Source organism: Coregonus clupeaformis, chromosome 6, assembly GCF_020615455.1.
Source record: "Coregonus clupeaformis isolate EN_2021a chromosome 6, ASM2061545v1, whole genome shotgun sequence".
In the NCBI taxonomy this organism is placed as follows: Eukaryota; Metazoa; Chordata; class Actinopteri; order Salmoniformes; family Salmonidae; genus Coregonus; species Coregonus clupeaformis.
The window spans coordinates 28,491,833-28,518,702 of NC_059197.1; the positions used below are offsets into that span (position 1 = coordinate 28,491,833).

General features: G+C 42.5%; 3 protein-coding genes across 9 annotated transcripts in view; 2 read left to right on the forward strand and 1 right to left on the reverse strand.

Moving 5' to 3' along the window:
- schip1 (schwannomin interacting protein 1) overlaps positions 1 to 1,326 on the forward strand; it is a 309,670-nt gene extending 308,344 nt beyond the window's left edge. For all 6 annotated transcript variants that reach the window (XM_041877825.2, XM_041877826.2, XM_041877828.2 and 3 more), the window contains 2 exons: positions 205 to 298; positions 494 to 1,326. In XM_041877825.2, coding sequence (XP_041733759.1) covers positions 205 to 298; positions 494 to 545 — 146 coding nt within the window. In that variant the 3' untranslated portion in view covers positions 546 to 1,326. The remainder of the gene's footprint in view (positions 1 to 204; positions 299 to 493) is intronic.
- A 1,802-nt stretch (positions 1,327 to 3,128) lies between these two features.
- LOC121568492 lies at positions 3,129 to 5,054 on the forward strand. The gene is made up of 6 exons (XM_041879013.1): positions 3,129 to 3,150; positions 3,383 to 3,537; positions 3,701 to 3,796; positions 3,951 to 3,992; positions 4,208 to 4,357; positions 4,605 to 5,054. The coding sequence occupies exons 1-6, from the start codon at positions 3,129 to 3,131 to the stop codon at positions 4,743 to 4,745; spliced, it is 606 nt and encodes a 201-aa protein (XP_041734947.1). The 3' UTR covers positions 4,746 to 5,054.
- Positions 5,055 to 10,159: 5,105 nt separating this feature from the next.
- LOC121567647 overlaps positions 10,160 to 26,870 on the reverse strand; it is a 17,266-nt gene continuing 555 nt past the window's right edge. Inside the window, exons 1-16 of one of the 2 annotated variants that reach the window (XM_041877831.2) lie at positions 26,858 to 26,870; positions 23,120 to 23,151; positions 20,986 to 21,054; positions 20,858 to 20,884; positions 20,714 to 20,749; positions 20,512 to 20,559; positions 20,250 to 20,296; positions 20,067 to 20,119; positions 19,474 to 19,951; positions 18,590 to 18,715; positions 13,115 to 13,250; positions 12,988 to 13,035; positions 12,757 to 12,849; positions 12,478 to 12,643; positions 12,085 to 12,206; positions 10,160 to 11,757 (exon numbers count right to left, since the gene is read on the reverse strand). The exon at positions 26,858 to 26,870 is cut by the window's right edge and continues 555 nt beyond it. In XM_041877831.2, the coding sequence (XP_041733765.1) occupies positions 11,729 to 11,757; positions 12,085 to 12,206; positions 12,478 to 12,643; positions 12,757 to 12,849; positions 12,988 to 13,035; positions 13,115 to 13,250; positions 18,590 to 18,715; positions 19,474 to 19,951; positions 20,067 to 20,119; positions 20,250 to 20,296; positions 20,512 to 20,559; positions 20,714 to 20,749; positions 20,858 to 20,884; positions 20,986 to 21,054; positions 23,120 to 23,151; positions 26,858 to 26,870 (1,523 nt within the window). In that variant the 3' untranslated portion in view covers positions 10,160 to 11,728. The remainder of the gene's footprint in view (positions 11,758 to 12,084; positions 12,207 to 12,477; positions 12,644 to 12,756; positions 12,850 to 12,987; positions 13,036 to 13,114; positions 13,251 to 18,589; positions 18,716 to 19,473; positions 19,952 to 20,066; positions 20,120 to 20,249; positions 20,297 to 20,511; positions 20,560 to 20,713; positions 20,750 to 20,857; positions 20,885 to 20,985; positions 21,055 to 23,119; positions 23,152 to 26,857) is intronic. The other variant, XM_041877832.2, reaches the window with a different exon arrangement.

Here is a 26,870-nt window from a genome sequence, read left to right on the forward strand (position 1 = left end):
AAAGGCAATGTTCCCGCGTTTGCGGAGACTGCATTCACGGTAAGCACTGCATATGTCGGCTCAATCATAAATTACCTTTACATTTTAACACAGATCTTCCGCGATACTTCCGCAATATGGATTGAATCCAGCCCCTGGTATATGTTGGTGTTCTAATGATGCGCTGTTGTTTTCTAACGTTGTTCTGATGTTTGTCTTCCCCAGGTCTGAATGAGGAGCTGGTGCAGCTGCTGCTGATCCGTGATGAACTGCACATGGAGCAGGATGCCATGCTGGTGGACATAGAGGACCTGACCAGGTGGTGATGCTATCTAACACACACACACACACACACACACAGCTTCCTGGGCTATGACCGCAAACAGGCCAGGAATGATTGGGGGAACTCTGTCTTTGGGACAGGCGTTTAGCAGTGTGATACATTTGCATGATTTCCATACAGCAGTAGCTGATAAAGTACAGTTTATCTAATCATAATTTCGTTTTTACTCAGGCATGCTGAGAGCCAGCAGAAACACATGGCTGAGAAGACCCCATCCAAATGAGACACCCCACCCAACCTCAAACCCACCCCATCCCTTTACTCCACCCCTGCCCCACCTTGGTCCCCGTGCCCTGCCCCATGTCTCTCGCTGCTCCCCCTCTGCCTGCCCCTCTCGCCCTCTCCCATGGTGGCAGCAGCCAGAGGAAGGCCACCCTTTCATTTGCTTCTGTGGTTGTCCCAGCGCTAAAGACAGAGCATTTCCTGCCTCCTGGGAGAAGAGGAAACTGATTGTGTGTTGTCATGGATACTGTCCCCGGCTTCCTGTGCAGTGATCGGCCTTGCTTCGCTATTGTTTATTTTTAACTTTTTACATTCGCCACTAAATTATAACTGTCAATACAAAATGGTGGATAAAAAAATAAATAATAGTGAGAAATTAGTAGAAAGTCAGTAAAAAATATAAAAAATAAAAAAAACATTGTATAAAACTATGAAGACTAACTTCAGACCATTTTAAGTTGGAAGGTAATTTTTAAGTATTTCAAAGTCGACCTCTTTTTATTCTGCACAAATGGTAGTTTTCAACTGAGAAATGTTTATTTGAAGGTGCTAAAAGAGTGTAAAGGAAACATGCCTGCCTTGTAGTGGAGTTGTAGCTTTTGGTAATACGCTCACTCTGATCGGTCTTCAACATTTTGTGAATGTTGATTTTCTGACACGAGTCATTTTAAATGAATAAATGTGTTAATATCATTTTCATCCTATTGTATTCAGAATTTTTATTTGAGGGAAGAAATGTTTATGTACAGATATGTAAAATAAAAAATAAACTTTGTTTCATATATTGTGGTTTGGTGTGCAGTCTGTTAAGGAAAGTGGACAGAGATTGACAGGTTATTGTAAATATTATAAGTCCATACTGTATGTCCATATGGCAAAACACAGTACATTAACAGTACATTTATAACTATTTTATAATTATGTAATACTAATACTGACAAGCACATTGCAGGATATATTAATAACCATACCAACATCACTGCCACCTGGGAAGAGAAAAGGTGATCACTCCGCTGAATCTTTTATTCAGAGGCAACAAGAGTATGGAGAATGGATGCATCCGTTTTTCTATTCAAATATTTGTTTATAAACAGTCATCTTATTTTAAAAAGTAGCTGATGTTAAACCTTAGGCCTAAGCTAGCTCTGCGCTTTACTGTGATTGTGGTTTTGAGAGGTCTGATCTCATGTCAATGGTCACAACCACAAGCATCATCCGCTTCTGTGAAACTCCTCTCCCCTGCAGATTGACCACTCTACAGGCTCAGTGAAAGTAAGCCTTTACTGGAAGAGGAGGACTTTCTAAATTAAACAGGCCAATGGTAAACAAATTAAAAATGCCAGGGTTCAAATTGTGGGGGTGTGCAGGGGTCTTGGGCAATCCCATTACATTTTAGTCATTTAGCAGACTCTCATATACAGATTGATTTGACAGTGGTGAGTGCATACATTTTCATACTTGTCCTCCCCAAATGACACTGTCACAGGGGGATTTATGCCTGATTTAAAATGAAATCATCAACCCTATTATGGTCAACCATGTCACTTTCTCACTTAATAGGCATTTGCTATAGTCTTTTTTGTTTATCTCTTGAGATGGGAAACATATTTTTTATGAAGTTGAACACGTGCTCTTTATGACAGAATATACCTATTAGGTGAAATCTAAAGTTTATTTTTTATTTTTACAAGTTACTTCTCAAAAGGCACTGAATTGGTGGAAGGACCACTTTTTTCTGACCCCTGTGGTGAAGAACTCAATCAAACGTTGGGAAATTAAACCTATTTCATATTTACATTGTTCTTACGAAATGTGTGTTTATAATGCACAATTAAAAGCATGTAATGCTTTGCAGAAGAAGAAAAAAACTATGAATGTAATTTAAGACAACCAGCCTTCTAAAGAATAGGCTTACAACAGTCAAAGTAGGCTAAAGGCTACTTCCTACCCACCCACAATATCCCTAGGCCTATAGCACAAACATTTAGAAAATGCTTTCTAACATTATTCTTTGTGTCATCTGTCTATTTTTGACAATTACATAGGCTAGAGTAAAACATTGACTTCGGAATGCATGCATGTCTCACGTAGTTTTCTGGCAATCGGTGCTGCAGAGTTTCTGGATAGTTGCCCAACCCTGTTCCTGGAGAGCTACCCTCCTGTAGGTTTTCGCTCCAACCCCAGGTGTTACTGACCTGATTCATTTTATCAACCTGCTAATTATTAGAATCAGGTGTGCTAGATTAGGGTTGGAGCAAAAACCTACAGGACAGTATGCTCTCCAGGAACAGGGTTGGGCAGTCCTGGTCTAGTCATTGGTTTCCTCTTCAGCCGACTCATGCCTATTGAAACAAGGCCATGACTCACTGGCCTGAGATTCAGAGACAAGTCAGGAAATTACATTTGACTGACGCGTCGCTTTCATTTCTGTGGGCTTGATGTTGTGCTATACGTAGCTTAGTGTTTAAACCTGACCAGGGAATTCCCTCAAGGAGTACTGCATGGCTATATAATGATCAGATAAAGCAAAGATGACAACACACCCATCAGTTTACGCCACACTTGAGTCAAAGATCTCAGAATCATGCTGCCAAACTTTTATTTATGTGAGTATTAATTTTATTTGTACCTAATTTTATTGTGGGGTTTTGATCAACTAACCCTCTGAAATTATATGCCTCAAACTTTACATAGTCTTCCATTTTAATTTATTGATTTGAAATAGGAGTTAAAGAATGACATTTTCCGGGGTGTTTTTATCATTGGTTTGTTTAGAGGATTATTGAGGTGATACATTGGTTGGTGCTGACTGACTGATTGTGTCCTCCCTCCACACAGACCTTGCCAGCTGTGTGCTGCTGCTCGCGTTGTCCTGCCAAGTCTCTTTGGGAACCCCAGTGCCCACGCCACTGAGTTTGGACTCTGAGAAATGTGCGCAGTGCGCTAATCTCTCCAGAGAGCTCGTCAAGAATGTTAGAAAGCTCCTGGACGAAGTGAGTGACAATTATAACTAATTCATTTGAACGTTCAATTAATATCTAATGTATCCCTCAGTCAGTCAGTCAGTCTGTCTGTATCTTTGATAGACTTACAGTTTGTTCACACAGTTTGTGATTAATGTATCCACTTACTAATTGAATAATTTTCCCTTCATAGGAAAACCTGTTTGGTGGTTTAAACTGCTCAGAGCAGCGCGTGGAGGTAAACCGTAAGACACAGACAGTCCTAGCCTGCGAACCCAACACGGACAGGGTAAGTCCCACAACAGTCATTTTCTACATTCATATTAACATACAAAATTATAATATTTCTGCATTTGATGTATTAATTGAAATTAATAATTAGTATTTACAGAATAGTGATACAAATTAGTCTATTGATTCATTATTTTGCTGTATTTCCTCAGAACACAAGATGCTCTGGTCAACAGAACACCACATTTAGTGAGGTAACTATTGTGTTCATACAATATTGCATAATTGTTTAGAGTATGCTATTTAAATCCACAGATATAAAAATAAGTAGTTAGATCTTTAGACAGTCTATAGATTTAATAGTGACTGCATTTCACATAATTTACCCATTCTTAACTCACCCATTTCAACTGCTTCCTATATGTCCAATTGGCTGATCTCTGTCCATCTTTATGGTTTCTTCTGACAGAGTGAGTGTCTGAGGAACATCCGAGCAGACCTCGGACATTTTGCTGCCTCACTACAGGCTTACAAACAGGCCGACCTCAGCTCCACTGCCCAGGACACCCAGAACCTACTCAATAATTGTCCATCCACACAAGGCGAGCCTTCCTCACAGGTAAGATTAGATTTTTCTATTTCCTTTTTTGTACAGAAAACATTCCTTCCTTCCCTGAATTTTCCTTTTTTCTTTTGATTCAGTTTTCTAATGACAACAACCGCATGTAGACAATTGCAAAACTGTACACAAAAATGTGTTCCTCTGTGTTTGACAGCACAAATGTCACTGCTAGTAGGCATTCACAACTATGGACTTAAAGTTAGCATTTTTATAAACTTAAGTTTTGTTTCCTTTTGCCCTGCAGGTTGCAGACCCTAAGCTGACTAGTGGTGACTCTGTGGACCAGCGGGTCCATCTGTGTAAGGTACTGAAGGGCTTCCACCTCCGGATCATCACCATTAGCAGAGCAATGGGCTACATCTCTGCTGGGGACCACAGGAAGTAAACCCTCATCTTCAACACCATCCGATTCCTCATCATCAACTATATCAAGTACTGACCATCATCATCACCTACAACTGTAACAAGTTCATCATCAGCAAGATTGATTATCTTCATCAGACATCAACAACTACTTTGTCATCATAACTGTTGAATACTGCACTACACTGTGTATGCTTAGATGAGTAGGACATAAGCTAGCTAAACTCTTTTTGGCTCAGTTAGAGCTGGATGACAGTAGATTTAGTGCATAGCTAATCAATTAACATCATGTTGGTCAATCTATTTGTTTATTTATTCCTTTATTTAGGGACTGGGATTTATTTATTTGATGTATGAAATATATGTATTTATTTAACAGTGTTATTTATTGGAATATTTATAATAAAGTATTTATTACAAGCTTACTGAGACTTATGTGTTAATGTTAGCTCTGTTGTATGTGTTGCTCTGTAGGTTTAAACATTCTATCCATGAATAGGCTACATACGTTTTTGTTTGTGGTCAAAAATACCTTATCTTTATGGAACATGTTGAAATATAAAATCATTCAGACAGGAGGGAGGGCAGTGTGATTAATAGTCACATAAGATTTGAAAAAGCCCTTTTCTGTGTCTTCAAGCAGGTCTCCGCATGGAACCCCATGCCCAATTTGGCATGTGGGCACACTGGCGGCCATTACGCACAATGAAACCATGCCGCCCAGGGCGAAAATCCTTGCCTGGTAGACCCCCTTCTGTAGCCCCCCGAGCAGACTTCTCCTCAGCCAGCTTTGGGTTGGAGTGGTTGAAACCTCCACTTTCTCCTCACTTATATCTTCATCAACAGAGTTCTTGTTACATTGCGCAAGTTCCTCAGCAAAGGAATGGGCCCTTTTCCCGCGCGCAATGGAGCTGTTATCTGTCATCTCATGTTCTTTACTAGCGTTCCTGGCTTCTGCAATTTGCTCCTCCAAGTCCTGCACCCTTTCCTGAAACTCCAGGACGCAGGATGTGCTTTCGGCCACAGAGCTTTGCATCTCCTCAATGAGCGAAGTTTTCATCTGGATCAACTCCTCCCTGTGAAGAAAAGTGATTCGGCCCTCATCGACCTGGGACTGCAACAGGCCGATACAGCGGTTCAGATCCCGCAACTTCACCCTATCCTCAGCTCTCTCCTGCATAAGGGTGGACAGATCAGCGTTCAGACTTTCAATCGTATCCCTGAAGGAGTCATTCTGCTGTTGGAGCTGCAGACGTCGAGTCTCCAGCCGTGTAGTGGTGCTGTTGCTCTCCTCCAGGGATTTGCGCATCTCCAGGACTATGTCCTTCAGGGTATCCATGTCTTCCATGGAGCTCCTCAGGCTTCTCATCCGGTTCTTCAGGCCAATGTTTTCTTTACGCAGAGCTTCGTTCCTCTCCTCGGCTATCTCTTGGGCCAGCTCAGTGGCTGCGGCTTCCGTAACGTACAGGTTCTTGGTGTATGTGAATTTGGCTATCAGGTCGCTCTTGTCGTCCACATCCGGCTCAGGTGACGTGAACATTTCTGCCCCATCTACAGTGTCTCCCTGAGGGTGGCAAGAGTCCTTGTTATCATCGTGCCCATTAGACAACTGCGACACCGTGTGCTTGGAGTCATTCGGGGCGCAATCATCCCAGCCGGCCTTTGATTTCAGCCACCTGCCGGGAGGTCGTGAGCGACGGACAGGTGTAGTAATGAGCTGCCCACCTTCATCCTCCCACACGTCTCCGGAGGTCTCTCGGGTCCAGTCTGCCGGGACCTGGGAAAGTCTTGACGGGTCCAGGGAGGGTTCAGACACCATTGGTCGCAGCTCATGAACTGAGGTCCTGCAGTATCGGGATCTTTGTGATATCTGTAGTTGTGGATATTTCGGTAATGCTGGTCAGGGTGCTTTTATAACCCTAGGTTCAGATGACAACTTGATTGTAAGCCACATCACTTAGCATAATTTGAATGAACATTCTACATTACCATGGCAATCCAGCAGCAGTTGATAGAACATTCCAAATTGCCATGGACATTATTGCATCACAATACCAGCCATATGGAGTGTACCCATGAATTTACCAGTCTAAATAAGCCCCTTCTAGAGATTCTATTTCTATGGTTCTTACCTTGAATTCTAAATAAATCACAGACAGTGTCACCAGCAAAGCACCCCCACACCATAATACCTCCTCCTCCATGCTTTACGGTGGGAACTATACATGCGGAGATCATCCGTTCACCCACACCGCGTCTCACAAAAACATGCGGTTGGAACAAAAAATCTCAAATTTGGACTCCAGACCAAAGGACAAATTTCCACCGGTCTAATGTCCATTGCTCATGTTTCTTGGCCGAAGCAGGTCTCTTCTTCTTCTTGGTGTCCTTTAGTAGTCCTTTAGTATTGGCTTCTTTGCAGCAATTCAACCATGAAGGCCTGAATCATAATAATAAAATAATATGCCATTTAGCAGACGCTTTTATCCAAAGCGACTTACAGTCATGCGTGCATACATTTTTGTGTATGGGTGGTCCCGGGGATCGAACCCACTACCTTGGCGTTACAAGCGCCGTGCTCTACCAGCTGAGCTACAGAGAATCACACAGTCCCCTCTGAACAGTTGATGTTGAGATGGGTTGAGATGTCTGTGACTTGAACTCTGTGAAGCATTTATTTGGGCTGCAAATTCTGAGGCTGGTAACTCTAATGAACTTATCCTCTGCAGCAGAGGTGACTCTGGATCTTACTTTCCTCTGGGGGTCCTCATGGGAGCCAGTTTCATCATAGTGCTTGATGGTTTTTGCGACTGCACTTGAAGAAACGTTCAAAGTTCTTGACATTTTCCATATTGACTGACCTTCATGTCTTAAACTAATGATGGACTGTCGTTTCTCTTTGCTTATTTGAGCTGTTCTTGTCATAATATGGACTTGGTCTTTTACCAAATAGGGCTATCTTCTGTATACCCCCCTACCTTGTCACAACACAACTGATTGGCTCAAACGCATTAAGAAGGAAAGAAATTCCACAAATTAACTTTTAAGAAGGCACAACTGTTAATTGAAATGCATTCCAGGTGACTACCTCATGAAACTGGTTGAGAAAATGCCAAGCGTGTGCAAAGATGTCATCAAGGCAAAGGGTGGCTATTTGAAGAATCTCAAATATAAAATATATTTTGATTTGTTTATCACTTTTTTGGTTACTACATGATTACATATGTGTTATTTCATAGTTTTGATGTCTTCAATATTATTGTACAATGTAAAAAAATAAAGTAAAAATAAAGAAAAACCCTTGAATGAGTAGGTGTCCAAACTTTTGACTGGTAGTGTATAGGTAGGGATAAAGTGACTAGGCAACGGGATAGATAACAAACAGTAACAGCAGTGTATGTCATGAGTCAAAAGAGTTAGTGCAAAAAGGGTAAATGCAGATATTCCTGGTAGCTATTTAACAGTCTTATACAGTGAGGGAAAAAAGTATTTGATCCCCTGCTGATTTTGTACGTTTGCCCACTGACAAAGACATGATCAGTCTATAATTTTAATGGTAGGTTTATTTGAACAGTGAGAGACAGAATAACAACAACAAAATCCAGAAAAACGCATGTCAAAAATGTTATAAATTGATTTGCATTTTAATGAGGGAAATAAGTATTTGACCCCTCTGCAAAACATAACTTAGTACTTGGTGGCAAAACCCTTGTTGGCAATCACAGAGGTCAGACGTTTCTTGTAGTTGGCCACCAGGTTTGCACACATCTCAGGAGGGATTTTGTCCCACTCCTCTTTGCAGATCTTCTCCAAGTCATTAAGGTTTCGAGGCTGACGTTTGGCAACTCGAACCTTCAGCTCCCTCCACAGATGTTCTATGGGATTAAGGTCTGGAGACTGGCTAGGCCACTCCAGGACCTTAATGTGCTTCTTTTTGAGCCACTCCTTTGTTGCCTTGGCCGTGTGTTTTGGGTCATTGTCATGCTGGAATACCCATCCACGACCCATTTTCAATGCCCTGGCTGAGGGAAGGAGGTTCTCACCCAAGATTTGACGGTACATGGCCCTGTCCATCGTCCCTTTGATGTGGTGAAGTTGTCCTGTACCCTTAGCAGAAAAACACCCCCAAAGCATAATGTTTCCACCTCCATGTTTGACGGTGGGGATGGTGTTCTTGGGGTCATAGGCAGCATTCCTCCTCCTCCAAACACGGCGAGTTGAGTTGATGCCAAAGAGCTGAATTTTGGTCTCATCTGACCACAACACTTTCACCCAGTTTTCCTCTGAATCATTCAGATGTTCATTGGCAAACTTCAGACGGGCCTGTATATGTGCTTTCTTGAGCAGGGGGACCTTGCGGGCGCTGCAGGATTTCAGTCCTTCACGGTGTAGTGTGTTACCAATTGTCTTCTTGGTGACTATGGTCCCAGCTGCCTTGAGATCATTGACAATATCCTCCCATGTAGTTCTGGGCTTATTCCTCACCGTTCTCATGATCATTGCAACTCCACGAGGTGAGATCTTGCATGGAGCCCCAGGCCGAGGGAGACTGACAGTTATTTTGTGTTTCTTCCATTTGCGAATAATCGCACCAACTGTTGTCACATTCTCACCAAGCTGCTTGGCGATGGTCTTGTAGCCCATTCCAGCCTTGTGTAGGTCTACAATCTTGTACCTGACATCCTTGGAGAGCTCTTTGGTCTTGGCCATGGTGGAGAGTTTGGAATCTGATTGATTGCTTCTGTGGACAGGTGTCTTTTATACAGGTAACAAGATGAGATTAGGAGCACTCCCTTTAAGAGTGTGCTCTAATCTCAGATCGTTACCTGTATAAAAGACACCTGGGAGCCAGAAATCTTTCTGATTGAGAGAGGGTCAAATACTTATTTCCCTCATTAAAATGCAATTCAATTTATAACATTTTCGACATGCGTTTTTCTGGATTTTTTTGTTGTTATTCAGTCTCTCACTGTTCAAATAAACCTACCATTAAAATTATAGACTGAAATCTTTCTGATTGAGAGAGGGTCAAATATTTATTTCCCTCATTAAAATGCAATTCAATTTATAACATTTTTGACATGCGTTTTTCTGGATTTTTTTATTGTTATTCAGTCTCTCACTGTTCAAATAAACCTACCATTAAAATTATAGACTGATCATTTCTTTGTCAGTGGGCAAACGTACAAAAAAAGCAGGGGATCAAATACGTTTTTCCCTCACTGTAGCTTGGGGGTAGAAGCTGTTCAGGGTCCTGTTGGTTCCAGACTTGGCAAGGTCATTATGAGTCACGCAATACTGTAAAGGCCACTGAACCTGTAGGCTATTACTTAATGAAACATTTGTGTTTACTAACAGTCATGAAGACCTCCATCAAGCTGTAGGCCTACCTCTACTAGCTGAAAACTATTTGCAATGAAAGAAATGAAATTAATATTTAAAAAAAAAAGATTTTATTCCGTCAAAGACTTGTAATCTTAGACACCATACCCAGAGCCCCACGAAGGCCCATACCTGAGGTGTAACATTACAGAAGTGCACATGTAATGACTGGAATATTAATTATGGACTTTCTGAGAGATCACTCTCAGTGTAAACATATGTACACACTTGCAAATGGCATCCAATACCCAATATACCACTTAACTCATGGTTTTCCCATTCATAATTTCAACAATTAATCGTTGTTCATCTCACTGTGGTATTTGCGTCCCAGTATCGGCAACAGTGACATCCCTATTGAAAGGTGTTTAAAATAAGTTAGTAGCCCTTTTTATAAACTAAAAATACTCTCCTAAATTAGTGGTTTCTGGAATTCAGTCAAGCCCACCTTGTTAAAATGCACTGAGCGTGATTTCCAGGCTACAGAATGTACACGATTCAGGCTAAACAAAAGTAAATATTACCAATCTTTTCTCTGAAATGAAGCTTAGCTATCCCCACTGTCAACTTCATCATAACACACATAAAAACGAACAAACACAAACTGTACAAAAAATTAAAACAATCACAGCATAGTTTAAATACAGAGAAAATATGTACACAGTATAAAAAGTAGAGCTACACTCCTTGAGTAGTTGGTCCAATTCCATGATTAAGTAAGTGGTAATGCCTTGAATGAGAAATATCAAAATACAAAATATACAACGCCCCGTAAGTTTGTTAACAGTTTCCATACTGCAGCACCATGTCTGTTACCGGCTACACTTTAGCTACCTATTTCCCAGAGCTCATCTATGACATAAGAGGTCTTCTTTGCACCGTGGGTCGTAGCATTAGCTCCTGGCTGTTCGGGGTACCTCTACAGCATGATAACACCTGTGTTATTCCAGGTTAATGGACCATTTGTGAACATCTAAGAAAATGACCATTCAAGATTAAATGCTTGGGTGAAATTCTTTTTCTGTGTCTTTGTTGAACTCCTGTTGTAATGCTGAGAGAACGGGAGGGGTGAAAAGACAGGGTTTCCCACTACTAAATATCACTACTAGGCAGGGCACAAAGTTCTCTAGATCCAGGCCTGCAGGAATCAAACATTTCAGTTGAAGGCAATTGAAGCCCAATTGTCTTGGGCTGGGAGGGGGTGACAGTGCTAGGCTGGGGTGCCTGCCCTGCCTAGGCAATGGCACGGGACCCATAATGCTTCTGATCTAGGATCAGTGTACACTCCTCAAATCCTCAATTTATGAAGGCGGTATGCAAAGCTGACCTTAGATCAGCCTCTAGAGCAAGGACGGGCAACTCCAGTCGTCAGGGGCCGGATTGGATTAGTTGAATCAGCTGTGTTTGCTAGGGATGGGGGATAAGTGTGACACCACTCCGGCCTCCGAGGACTGGAGTTGCCCATATCTGGTCTAGAGAAAACTTTCATCCTACTCCATACAGCATAAGTAGAGAGAGTTCTGTCTTCAAGGCAAGAGTTCAAACGTCTCTCTCCCATTGTCTCTCTGTCTTATTAACGACAGGGCTGCAGAAAGGCAGGGACCTCGGGAGGCTAAAGAGATCTCATTTGGCAGCTTTATTGTCCATCATATCTGAGGAGAACACAGACAGAAATTGGAGACAAGCATGAGTACAAATGTGTGTGTGGACAGGTGAGTGTGTATGAGTGTGTGGACGGGTGAGTGTGAGTGTGTGTGTGTGGCTCTAGTCTAATGTGTCTTACAGGAGATTGGTGGCACCTTAATTGGGGAGGATGGGCTCATGGTAATGGCTGGAGCGGAATAGGTGGAATGGTATCAAATACATCAAACACATGGTTTCCATGGTTTCCATGTGTTTGATACCATTCCATTTGCTCTGTTCCAGCCATTATTATGAGCCGTTCTCCCCTCAGCAGCCTCCACTGGTGTGTCTCTAACCTTGCAGTGTCTGGTAGACCTCGTTGGGCAGGTCATCCAGCTCCTGTAGGCTCATCAAGAGGTGAGCAACAGTGGCTTGACCCTTTGGCCTGCCAGTCTTCCAGCGCTCCAATGCCTTAAACCTGAAACACAACACAAAGGGGGGTCACATTTAGGGTCACATTATCTAAAAAATAAATCTTCACCAAACATATGAATTATTTATTTTTTAATTATGCACTCACTAAGTCGCTCTGGATAAGAGCATCTACTAAATGACTAAAAATGTTTTAAAAAATTATTGTATGATTGGTTATGCCAGGAATGCTTCAAATAGAAACCCCAAAAATAATGTCTGGCAAGTAATATAAAGTTTAGTTTTAAGGGTGCAGATACTATATCTATCAACTATACCTCTGCATGATGACATCCTCCTCACTGGCCTGTATATCGTCCAGCTCTTTGGAGGACAGGTCCAGGCAACCGATAGCCACCTGCTTCCACTCCTTCCCCAGCCGCTTAGCCACCTGCATCAGCTGCTTGGACGACACATCTGGGACCTGCACTGTCAGCACTCCGTCTGGAAGCAACAGAGGAACGTTAGACTTTTAGGGGCAACTGAACAGCAACTGAACAGGAATAACACCACAGTAATAACAGCAAATGACACATTGGATGTGTTCAAACCATCACCTGACTCATCTACAGATCGAGGTCTCTTATTGGTCATCTCTTCCTCTGATGTGCTGGTGCTTCTTTTCCTGCCTACAGAAGAGGAGAAAATCCCTGTCAATCAAAAGCTATTTTTAATGATGGATGAAAATTGCTTGTGTACAGACAACTAGATATCTAGAACATACACTGGAATAAAGTTAACTATTGATGCCAATATTGAGAGGTGGCAAACAAAAATGACAAACTTACTAGCTGTCCGTTTCCTTGGTTTTTCAACTGCATTGTCCACACAGTCACCTGAGAGGAAGACACATGAATCTCCTGCACCTTCACTCACAACACATTACAGACAGACACTCAGAAGGTTTGTACGTACCTTCTCTGATGGTGGCTGACCACACAGTCTGGTCGGACTCTGTCTCTATGAGGGAGAGCTTGAAGGGAGGGGGCTGCTCAAAGAACGCCTCAAAATATCCCTTCAATTTAGTCACGGCCAGCGTGAACAGCAAGTCCTACAGGACACCATACACACACAGCACAGACATATAAATACACACACATAGTACATACATACACTGAGTATACAAAACATTAAGAACACCTGCTATTTACATGACATAGACTGACCAGGTGAATCCAGGTGAAAGCTATGATTCCTTATTGATGTTACCTGTTACATCTGTTAAGTTCATGTTTGAAGTATTCCTATATTTCTGTTATTACGGTGCTATCACTCTGTTATTTGTACGCCTGCGCAGTAGTCTCTTTGGAGATGGACCCGGCCTGAGTGTGATGGCTGTGGAAATACGGTGAATTAAAAGTTGTTAAACTGGAACCTAGTCGTTGTGTCATTTTGAGTTAACATTGGTAGCAGAGGATGGCTAATAACTACAATGTGCAACCTCGCTTTGACGAGAAGAGGTCGTATGAAAGTTGGAACAATTAACTTGGAATCTGGACATTGGTTACTAATCTGGACGAGAAAAAGTAAGCACTTGCGGTGGTATTTTCGCTCGACGGAAGAGTGAGCGATACAGCACTGGAAATATCCACGGAGGATTTGAACCAGGATGACGGCATGGGAACTTTGATCAGAGCATTGGAATCTGTTTCTTAAAGAAGAGAAAGACTGTGTCTACGAGGCGTATTCAAAGTTTGACAGTGTTACTAGAGACATTTCGGTTGCAATGACAGACTACATCATTGATTTAGAACAGAGGTACAATAGGATGCGCAAGTACGACATGGTTCTCCCGGATGCAGTGTTAGCTTTCAAGTTGCTAGATACTGCCTGTCTGGATGGTAAAGAGAAACACTTGGCTTTGACTGATTGTACTGTGCTGACTTTTGCGTCAATGAAGTCGGCAATAAAAATGATTTTTGGTGAAAAGACGTCTGTCGCGCCAATAACAGATAGAATGAAAGTGAGTGACACGGCATATTACTCTGAGCAGTGGAGAAAAGGCCCAAAAACAAGTCATGTTCTCAAGACAACCAGACGAGGGCGCCATTGCCTGGCACAAATCCACTGGACAGGTATGGAAGGAGATCCAAATGTGCTATTTGTCAAAGCTCTTACCATTGGGTTAAAGACTGTACTGAACAAGTTAAAGTAACAGAGGAAAATGTAAACACAGAGATAGAGCAGTGTAACATTACACTGTTTTCAAATGAATCTGCTTCTGATACTGAGATCTTTATAGTTGAATCCTTAGGATCTGCTGTGATTGATACTGCATGTACACACACACAGTGTGTGGTGCAAAACGGCTTGATAGCTATGTCAGTGAACTAAATATGAAAGAAGTACAAAATATGATTGACACACCAAGCAACAGACCTTTCAGATTTGGAGATGGGAGAGTCGTCCATTCTACCAAGAGAGTCAAGATACCAGCAAAAATTGGTCAGACTAAGTGTCACATTGAAACAGAGGTGGTCCCTGCAGATATCCTCTTACTATTAAGCAAAGGTTCCCTCAAGAAGGCAGGGGCTGTACTAGACATACAAAATGACAAGGCAGTGATGTTTAAACAACAAGTGACCCTTGAAGTTACTACCTCAGGCTACTATTGTGTAAACATTTTAGACAAAGACATCACACAGAGTCCATGTAAAAATGAGATTCTGACGGACACAGAGCACATGACCACAGAGTAAAACACAAAGTATTGTTAAAACTTCACAAACAGTTTGGACATGCTACAGTTGACAGACTTCAGAAATGACTCAGCAGTTCTGGGAATGATGAGAGTATTTCCATTCTACGGCAGATAGTTAACAGTTGTGAGACATGCCAGAAACCTAAGCCCAGACCAGCTGTTGGTTTGCCACTGGCTTCCAAGTGTGCGGTACCTTCACATAATTGACCACTTCACACGCTTCAGTGCTGGAAGCATTATGAATAAAAAAAAGAAACCCAGTGAAATCGTCAAGCACTTCATTCATTCCTGGATAAGTGTGTATGGCCCGCCACAGAAATTGTACAGTGACAATGGAGGAGAATTCAATAATAATGAAATACGAGAAATGGCTGAGAAATTCAACATGGAAGTAAAGACAACTGCTGCATACAGTCCATGGAGCAGAGATCATGCTGAAAGTGAAGCAAGACAATGGATGTGACTGGAAAACAGTCCTAGATTGGGCTTTGATGGCAAACAACTCAATGCACAATGTTCATGGCTACAGTCCATACCAACTAGGCAGAACCCTAATCTTCCCTCTGTACTGGTTGACAAGCCACCAGCACAAGAAGGGACCAGTGTGAATGCATGGGTAGGACAGCACCTTTCAGCACTACATGCAGCGAGAAAAGCGTTCACTGAAGCAGAGTGTTCAGAGAGAATTCTCAGGGCTCTGCGTAAACAGCTTAGTCCCACAGATGAGAAGTACAAGACTGGAAACAAAGTGTACGACAAACGATTTGACTGTCAAGAGTGGAAAGGACCGGGAGTAGTCATTGACCAAGATGGTGTGGTGATATTTGTGAGGCACGAAGGCACCATTGTCAGGGTGCATCACTTAAAATTGCGGAAAGTAAATGATCAACAAGATGGAGGGGCTGTTGCTGAGAATCAGCCTCCTACTGAAAATGATAAAAAGGACACATTAACACAAACCTACCAGATGTCGCATCCAATGATATGGACACTGAAACTGAGACAGGAAATGGGGGCAGAGACCTTCAAGCATGACACAGGTAATACTGTTGAAGGTTCAAATTAGGAAAATGTTCAACAACAGCCACATGTGTTAAGACAACATGGTTGTTCCAATCTCAAAACTGGACAAACTGTTAAATACATGGACAGAGAAAGTGGTATTCCACACACAGCAACAGTCATTGGACGAGCAGGAAAAGCCAAAGGAAAACACCAGAACTGGTACAACTTGCAGTACTCTGAACCAGCTACACTTTCTGGTACAACAGGGTCAGCTGACCTGTCACTTGTAGATCATCTCAGAATTGAACCAATGGAAAATTGAGAAAAACAGAATGACATTCAAAATGATGATGTACTTCAAACAAAGGACGTGTCATTTGACTCAGCTAAACTAAATGAGCTCAGTAATTGGAGGACAAATTGAGTGCTTGAGGAAGTCAAAGAATTGGCCAAAAATGTGTCTCAACAAGGTGGTTGTGTACCCTTAAAGAATCCTTAACTGGCATAGTGCCAAAGGCACGTCTAGTGGCTAGAGGTTTTGAGGAGCTGGATGCTAAAGAACTCCCAAAAGACTCACCGACATGCGCCTCAGAGTCACTCAGATTGCTGACAGTGATCTGCCAGACAAAATATAAACTTTATTCCATAGACATCAAATCTGCATTTTTGCAGGGAACAGAGCTGTCAAGGGACATTCACATCCGACCTCCACCTGAAGCTAAGAGCGAAGGAACACTGTGGAAACTAAACAAGTGTGTGTCCGGCCTGGCAGGTGCATCACTCTACTGGTACAACAAAGTCAAGTCAACAATTCTGAGTACAGGTGGGAAAATGTCACAAGTGGATACTGCAGTCTTCTATTGGCTTGATCAAGACTGAAATGTGACTGGAGTACTTGCCTGTCATGTTGATGATTTCATCTGGGGTGGGTCACAGACCTTTGCTACAACTGTGATTCCACACCTCAAAGCTGTTTTCCAGGTCGGCCGTGAGGAGCATGCTAGTTTTTGTTATGTTGGCTTAGAGTTTATTACAGTTGACGGAACAATACTGATGCAACAGGAAAACTATATCAAGAATCTTCAACCCATCCATATGGATTCTTCAAGAGCCGTACAAAGGAATTCCCCTCTCTGTGGAATTGAAGCTGATCAATTGAGGTCAAAGATAGGTCAAATTCTATGGGTTGCTAGACAGAGTACACTTGATGTAATGTTTAATGGCTGCAACTTGGCATCCAACACAAAACACACCACTGAACAAACCATTCACGAGGCAAACAAAGTTGTTCGTAAACTGAAATCACAACAAGTGACTCTAAAGTTTCAGCATGTTGGAAAAGATGACTCTGAAACTAGTTGTCTTCAGTGATGCTTCCCTAGGGAACCTTACAGATGGAGGCACACAAGGTAAACATCTAATTGTGTTAATGGGTGAAGAAGGAAGATTCTCACCTATCTATTGGCAGTCAAAGAGGATCAGAAGGGTTGTCCGAAGCTCACTAGCTGGAGAAACCCTTGCTCTTGCGGATTGAATTGACAATTACATCTTTCTGGCAACTTATGAGGACAGTCTTACCACTGGTGAGACAAAACGGCACATTATACTTGTAGTTTGTGTCACTGACAACTACTCCCTAGTTGATGCTGTCAAGTCAACCAAGTCTGTCACAGAGAAAATACTTTGTCTTGAGATTAGCAGCATCAAGGAACGTATTCAAGCACAGAGAATCCAGCGGATTCTGTGGTCGGCCACAAAGGAACAGCTTGCTGACTGTCTGACTAAAAGGGGAGCAGCCGGTCTTGTGCTCCTAAAGGCACTCAGTAATGGAAAGTGGCAGCTTGAGCAATAAAAATAAAAACGTTGTCACACAACCCATTTGTAATGGGGAACTTAAATAATACTTGGGACATTTAATTGTTTAGTTGATGTTTTATTTGTCTTTAAAGAAAAGTGGGAGATTGTTAAGTTCATGTTTGAAGTATCCCTATATCCCTCATGTATCCCTCATGTTTGAAGTATCCCTATGACACAACGACTAGGTGCTATCACTCTGATATTTGTACGCCTGCGCAGTAGTCTCTTTGGAGATGGACCCAGCCTGAGTATGATGGCAACAATGTACTGTGGAAATACGGTGAATTCAAAGTTGTTCAACTGGAACCTAGTCGTTGTGTCATTTTGAGTTAACAAAATCCACTTCAAATCAGTGTAGATGAAGGGGAGGATACAGGTTAAAGAAGGATTTTTAAGCCTCGAGACAATAGACATTGTGTTTGTGTGACATTCAGAGGGTGAATGGGCAAGACAAAAGAATGAAGTGCCTTTGAACGGGGTATGGTAGTAGGTGCCAGGTGCACCGGTTTTGTCAAGAACTGTAACGCTGCTGGGTTTTTTCACACTCAACAGTTTCCCGTGTGTATCAAGAATGGTCCACCATCCAAAGGACATCCAGCCAACTTGACACAACTGTGGGAAGCATTGGAGTCAACATAGGCCAGCATCCCTGTAGAAAGCTTTCGACACTTTGTAGAGTCCATGCCCCGACGAATTGAGGTTGTTCTAATGGCAAAAGGAGGTGCAACTCAATATTAGGAAGGTGTTCTTAATGTTTGGTATACTCAGTGTACAGTACATAGGTCAGTGCTTACTGGTTATGCAGTAATGGGTGAATGAATCCTCACCGCAGGGCTGATGTCGCCCTCTGGTTCGCTCATGAGGCGGTACCTCCTCTCATCCAGCTTACAGGTGGGTGGCTTCTCTACCTTCAGGTAACGCCTCTTGGAGCAACGCACCTCCTTCCCTATGTCCTGGAGTGAGGGAGGGGTAGAGGAGGAGAAAGAGAGGCAGAGAGACAGTGAAAGAATGAAAGGAACAGATAGAAATGGACCAGTGATTTACCATAGGTAAGCGAAGGATTCCAATAATGGTAACAAGGGTGGGGATGTCTATTCCCTGTTGACTAACGGTCAACAACTCCTTTCCCTGGCCAGTTAGGTAGGGTTAAATGGGCTGTTCTGATGCTGAGTGCTCTGATGTCTCTGCTGAGCTCAGTCACTCCCCTCACCACTGATACTACTACACACTATCAGGGCTCAAACCACATTTCAGGAACTGTGACCTAAAAATTCACTGTGGTCTATATTTGATATCATATGGTGTATCATATCCCAATCTAACCCTACCAGTTGGCAAAACATTGTCATTTTAACCTGTGTTGCCCACTGGGCTAGCTTCAGATCTAATGTTTGAGGTTTCCATCTGAGTTGTTCCTAGATACAGATACACAAATCAATACACAATCATTTGTGTTAATTAATACGCACCAATGCCCTCGATATAGTGTTAACTAATTAACTAATCTTGATCACCACACACACACATAAACAGACCGCATACTTCCAGTGTGACGTGACTTCCCTCAGTAGAGACCACAGTGAGAGAGGCACAGAGAACCAGAAAGTCAGGCCAGTGGACATTACAATCTATCTGATCATGTTCACCTCTTTGCTCTGACTCAGTAACATGTTACAGTAATCCACACACATACACCCTGTGTCCATCTCACCTTAATATCGGAGGAGTTGTTGGTGGCCAGGTAGATGCGAAAGGAGTAAGAGTTGTTCAAAGCCAGTTCCTTATACACCAGGACCACCCCGTGGTGCTCTACAGGCTTGCTGCTCTGGACAATGGGCCCCACCGGGGACAGGGACGACACACGCCACTTTACATGGCTGCCAGAGTGGTCTACCGAGGGCTCGATCACTGGACAGCTGTCCTTCATATGCAGGACACTGAAGGTCATTTCACTGTCGGGGTCAGCGAGGCAGAGGGAGTGAGGGAACTGGATGGAGGTGAGGATGGATGAGGGGCTGTTGACACAGTCCACGTTGAAGATGGGCCCAGCGAACCTCCAGGAGTCCCTGAGGAACATGCCGAACTTGGACCAGGACAGGACTGAGTAGCGGATCAGGACTCTCTCTGACACCTCAAACACCAGGCCGGTGACGGAGCACTCATATGTCCCCTCTCCCTCCAGCTGCACCCTGACACACAGAACCAGAGAGATTTAGAGATGGAGGAAAAAAGAGAGAGAAGGAAAGGCTGAGTGAGAAAGAGAAAGAGATGGAACGAGGCTACAGGTAGAAGAGGTACACTCACTGTAGGCGCCCTTTAGAGATCTTCCTGGGAATAACCAGTTCATTGCCTTGACTCTGATAGAGAAACAGACATGGTACTAAGATTAGCCCCTGTTCCTCTAGTGAGTCTACAGCCATTCTGTACGTCTCTGAGGCTTTATTACACAACTATCATTCAATTCCACAATCCCAAAAATGTACTCACCTGCTGGACAGCATTGCATTTTTCACAACATGGCTTGGGGGGCACATCTGACAAAGGAGAGATCAAACGTCAAACTAGGCACTCCGTCTTGGGGAATACTCCCTCTCAGATTATGATTTGCAGACACATTTTCATAAACCTATGAATGAAACCAGATATACTCTCTCTAGCCTTTCAACCATTACAATCTAGGATAGCTAGGCCTTTTGTGGAAAAAGCTAAACATTTGATAGTAGAATGACTTTTGTCAAATTGAGGATACCTTTAGCAAGGGAAACCTCTGCATGAGGTTGATGAGCCGACTCTGATTCTGTGGAGAGAGAAGTTACTCCTCATGAAGGAAGTTGGGGGAGAGGAGCAATCATTCTACTCAGGTCATTCTGAGGTGAAAGAGCCTATTCATCTGTATTTCAGAGGCAGATATACTCTAAGGCATTGTATCTGATGTTTTAGTTCCCACTCACCATTACTGGAACCCTCAACGTCAGGCTCCTCTGATTCTGTTGGGAGAACCAAAAAAAGAATACAATTATTTCTAAAAATATCCAAACAAGCCATTTGGAAATTATTTTGATGAAGCTGAGAGAATGAGGCTGTGTTTTTCTCACCTCCTTCTTCTTTCTCAGCAGAGCCATCTGTTGAAAGACAAAGAGAGAGAACATTATGTTAGAGGATGTGATAAAGCCCGAAGATTCATACTGTGATGGAGAGATTTTGAGCTCTAGCAGCCGCTCACCAGAATCCTCCTCCTCCTCTTCATCCTCCTCTTCTTCAGAACTCTCCTCTGTAGATGTCCCTACATTTTCTGTCAGAACAATCCATTAGACATGGAGGGATGAACTTTGAAAACTTTTCTCATTCTAAGTATACTTTCAAATAGAGAGGTATGAGGGAAATTGATTGGTTGTTCAAACATGACTTGAGGTCTATAGGCCTGCATGCAGCTCAGAGACCATTAGAGTTCTGTTTGAGTAGTGTTCACAGAGAGGACGGGGGGATATGTGTGTGTGTGTGTTTGTGTGTGTGGGGGGGGATTTCATAAGGATTTCTATACAAGGATTTCTATACGATTTTCTATAGGATGTCTATAAGGATTTCTATACGAGGAAAATACAAATATACTGCAAAGGTGTGCCTTCCTGAGCCACTGTTATCACTTTCAGTCAGATTACCTGGAACAACATAACTTTTATTAGAAGTGTCTTGGGTAAGGGGTTAATATGGGATTAGGAACTCTCCTCTCTCCATCTTTCCACCCCACTTTACCCATAATGCAGAGAGGTTTACAGTAACCCTCTGTGGGAACAGCCCCAAACAACACCAGCCCATACCCTGCAAGCTTTCTGACAAGACCTAGAAAGGGGACCTGAGAGTCTCTACTCACGTCTACCCTAACATAGGCCTATTACTGAGAATTGGTAGAAAAAAAATATCATACATTATCAATTTGGAGCCTCTTATTTACTGTCTGACTCAGCATTATCTAAATTTTACACTTCTGTTATCAAACTGTGACTAAGTTAACTCTGATGAGCTCATCAGTGCATACCCTCTTCACTCACATCACTCATCTGAAACTTCCACTCTGATTACTCACTAATTTAGATTTTACATTTTAGTCATTTAGCAGACGCTCTTATCCAGAGCGACTTACAGTTAGTGAGTGCATACATTTTTCATACTGGCCCCCCGTGGGAAACGAACCCACAACCCTGGCGTTGCAAGCGCCATGCTCTACCAACTGCGCTACAGGGGACTACTGTATACAGTATGTATACACTACCAGTCAAAAGTTTGGACACCTACTGATTCAAGGGTTTTCCTTTCTTTTTACTATCAAGGCATAGGGTGGCTATTTGAAGAATCTCAAATATAACATATATTTTGATTTATCTAACACTTTTTTGGTTACTACATAACTCCATATGTGTTATTTCATCATTTTGATGTCTTCACTATTATTCTACAATGTAGAAAATGGTAAAAATAAAGAACCCTTGAATGAGTAGCTGCATCCAAACTTTTGACTGGTAGTGTATAAGCGTATTGTAATTGTGATATGTCTGTGGTTTTCCTATGTATCGTGCTGAGGGCCCCCGTGTGAGAGCTGTAACTGTTTGCACTTACATTTTAGTCATTTACAGAAGCAGATTCATTCAGAAATTCAGAATGACTTGTAAAACGATATGCTTCATACTGTAAGTGCATCTAAAGTAGGAATGTGAAGATTATGGGTAATGATTAATTGCCATGCAAATGGTCATAATTGTCATTTTTTAAATTTGATTTTTGATTTTCTAATGCATCATAATGCATCTTTGAAAATAAGCTACGAGATACCTAATGAATACAACACAGCTTTGGTGAAACCCTTTCTCAAAAGCAAATGGTTTTGACTCCAGGGGCAGGGGGAGCTGTTTGCTATTTGTACCCAGCAGGAGTGAGTGTGGCACAGGCCTTCTGGCTGAGAGCCTGGCATTGGCAGAAAGGAAGCTAATAGATGGAGCCTGTCCTTTCTGGGGCAGGGAGCCTCATCTCAGACTGAGAACCAGCCAGGTCTCTCTCTCTCTCTCTCTGCTCTACATCCATCCCTCTCTCTAGCTCATTCTCCCCCTATCTCGCCATCTGTGTCCTCATATCCCTCCTATCTCTCTCTGACTCATCTAACATCCACTCCGTCTACTCTCAGACAGCCTGCTTTATCAGCCCAATATACACCACAGACACACAGACACACAAACACACAGATATTTTTCTGGTGTTTACTGCCATCTGCTGGTATAATATCAGATAACATTCATTCAGGACTTTTTGCCACATAAGACAAAACAAAACATGTCATGCACAAACAAAGAGCGAACGGTGCTTACCCTTCTGGTCAGGGGCAGGGATGTCTCCATCTCTGTAGGTTGAAAGAGAAAGGAAATTATAAGGGCATTCCAAGATGGTATTAAAATCCTGGAGTTAAGAGAATACAACTTCAGTTAATGGACAAGTGGGGGAGGAGACTAGGGGTGTGGAGGTGAGCGGGTTGAGCTGAACTGTACAGCTGCAGACCCATCTGTGTCTGCACTTCCTCTCTCTGATATACACACATACGCTCATTCAACTGCGGCACAAAAACAGGAAGTGCTGCCAAAATCTCACGTTCATGACACCAGCCCATCCTCCAGTGTGGTGTGGAACCCCCACCCCCTACATCCTGACCCAGTTTTACACACTAATGTTGGACGGCTGGTACTGCAAAGCCATGGAAAGGTACTGGCCGATAATAGTGCTTGTGATTCTAAACCGTAAGTTTTTAAAGAGACAGTATCAGAGAACACCAAAAGTTGTCTCTCAGACTCAGACAAAGCGTGCCGCTTGTTGATTCAGTCTGTGCCTTGTGTGAACATGTCTACAGGCGCCTGCCACCTAGGGACTCAGTCTAGAGCTAGCAATAATAGAAAGTGCATTCGTCATGGCGCCAAACAAACAAGAAGAACAAGTTCAGCATGCGCAGGGAAAAATACTGCGCTTTAGGTGATCAAAAAACAGATTTGACTCAAGTGTAGTCTTTAGTGCCTTACCACAGAGGAGATGAGGAATACGGTAGAAACACTTTACTAAGTTGCCATGTTTTTATAACCTCTTTGATAATAAGAATGTAATTAATCATGATAAATGTGCATGGTAACTGCAGATAAGGTCCTAAAACAATGATTGAATTGTGACCAAAATTCATAGGCTATTTCTCGTACTGTGTAGTGACATCATTAGAATATTGTCTCTCTTTAAGATTGAATGGAACCTGATAAGCCAGTGGACCTCATCCTCATTGTCCTCAGACAGATGTACAGGAAAGACTGTTTACTTTTCAAGGTCAATGTTCACACAGCCAACAGGTTTCTGTATCACAACACAACTGTTATACGTTTCCATGGCAGTCATATTCACACATATACTCTGCCCTCTTTCTGCCTCTATCCATCTCTCTGTCTATTCTTTTCCTACCCTCTCTTTCTCTTTATTTCTCTTTGCCCTCTCTTCAACCCTGGCCTCTCACCATCTCTTACTTCTCTCCCACTCATTTTCATACAAGACAACCCTCCCCTTCCTTTCTTGTCTCTCTCACTTCTCTCTCTGTATCTCTGTGGTCCGATAAGGCCACAGTTTTTGCATGTTTCCTACAGCCTTACATAAACACACTGAAAGCCTGTGAACAAGAGATAGGCAATAGTCAGTTAGTGCTAGTGTTATAGTTTATGTCACAGCTCCAATTTAGCCTTGTGTACCTCAGTAGGTTAACATATCACACACCATCAGTCACAACAGCATTAATGATACAGTAAACTGTTTTTATCAGTCTGGGGGCAAAAAGTTATGCTTTTATGAGGGGTCATTATTCTGCAGGTATTGTGCATTGCATTTGTAAGTATACTGATGTCACGGTTTCGGCCGAGGCTGCTCCTTCTCCTTGTTCGGGCAGGCTTCGGCGGTCGTCGTCTCCGGAGTACTAGCTGCCACCGTTCTATGTTTCGATGTTTGGTTTTGTCTGTTTTGTTACACCTGTTCCTTGTTAGTGTTAATTATGCGTCCTATAAGTTCTCTTGGGTTTTGTCATGTGTTGTGTGTAATTGTTCGTGTCATTTTGGGATGCTAGTTTGTTTGTTCTCTCTGTATTGTTTTGAAGAGAGTTCCGCACAGTGTGTGCCTTTTGTTTGTACTTTACCGGTGTGCGTAAAGTTCGCTTGCCTGCCAGGTTGTATTTAGCCGTGTTTGGCTTGTTCCTTTTGTCTTCACTAAAGACGTTAGTACGAAGCCTCTGTGTGTCCTGCGCTTGATTCCACACCACATCTACACTCAACCTTGACAACTGAACAAAAACATAAACGCAACATGCAATAATTTCAACGATTTTACTGAGTTACAGTTCATATAAGGAAATTAGTCAATTGAAATAAATAAATTGGGCCGTAATTTATAGATTTTACATGACTGTACGTCCAACCAGGGGCCCACCCACTGGGGAGCCAGGCCCAGCCAATCAGAATTAGTTTTTCCCCACAAAAGGGTTTTATTACAAACAGAAATACTCCTCAGTTACAACAGCTGGTCTCAGACAATTCCACAGGTGAAGAAGCCAGATGTGGAGGTCCTGAGCTGGCGTGGTTACACGTGGTCTGCGGTTGTGAGGCCGGTTGGACGTACTGCTAAATCCTCTAAAACGACGTTGGAGTGATGGTGGAGGAATTAACATTCAATTCTCTGACAACAGCTCTGGTGGACATTCCTGCAGTCAGCATGCCAATTGCACGCTCCCTCAAAACTTGAGGCATTGTGTTGTGTGACAAAACTGCACATTTTAGAGTGGCCTTTTATTGTCCCCAGCACAAGGTGCACCTGTGTAATGATCATGCTGTTTAATCAGCTTCTTGATATGCCACACCTGTCAGGTGGATTGATTATCTTGGCAAAGGAGAAATACTCACTAACAGGGATGTAAACAATGTTGTGCACAAAAATTGAGAGAAATAAGCTTTTTGTGCTTTTTTCGGGGATCTTTTATTTCAGCTCATGAAACATGGGACCAACACTTTTCATGTTGCGTTTATATTTTTGTTCAGTATAATTGAATATCTATATAGGTCAGCACTTCGGTGACACTCAAACCTCTTCAGTGATCTGATCGTTGAATTGTCTAACCAGAATTCAGATGATTTCTTTCAGTGGAAAAAGGGTGTGGCATGGTGGCAAAGTGCCCAACGTGTCTTGTTTCTCTGGCAGCCTCTGGCGTGATAGAAAACCAGGCAACCACACGAACGATAGGCCTAGTGTTCCAAGTCACCAGATTCACATCTCTCACCTTTCACTGCCCTGGGGTTCATGGTTACTCATCACACAAACACTATTCATTATTTACTACACGAAGGAAACAATGTAGAACGTTTTCTACAACTACATTTTACGGTACAAAATATTACCATGATTGTAGTAACACTGTGGTTACAGAAGTGATATGGGTAAAAAAAAAAATAGTCCTTCACTATCAAGCTTCACTGGAAAAAGTCCCAATAGCCTATGTAATTCAATATTATTCTATAGCTACCTTTTGGTACATAGATACTCCTATTCATATAACAACAAAGCTAGATACATGCAAGTGGTTTTGCTTTCAAATGAAAAGAGAAGCTTTAATTGAGAAACCAAACGTTAGTGTTGCATTGGGTAGGCCTACAGAATAACATCGTTCTATAGATGTAAATCGCGGTATAGCCATATTGCTTGGCGATGGGCATCCTCGTGTTTTGATCAGTCAACAACAGAGCATCATGTGGACTACAAAGCGATCATGGCGGCCCCTCTTTTCACTTTTCGGATCTGTATTCAATTAAAGAAAATTACATGGTTGCAACTATTTTGGGTCTTAAATGTTTCTTTATAAATCGAGAACTAAATTGCCAGCTAAGGGTAACATGCAACAACAACAAAGAAACAGCTCTTTCGGGATTAAACAGAACATTGCCGCGCGCATCCTTTGTCAGTGTGAATGCAACCTCATGCAATCATAGGCTATGTGCAAGACCCTAAACCTCGGCATTATTTGGCTATGTATTTATGACGCTTACCCTTCATCCAGGT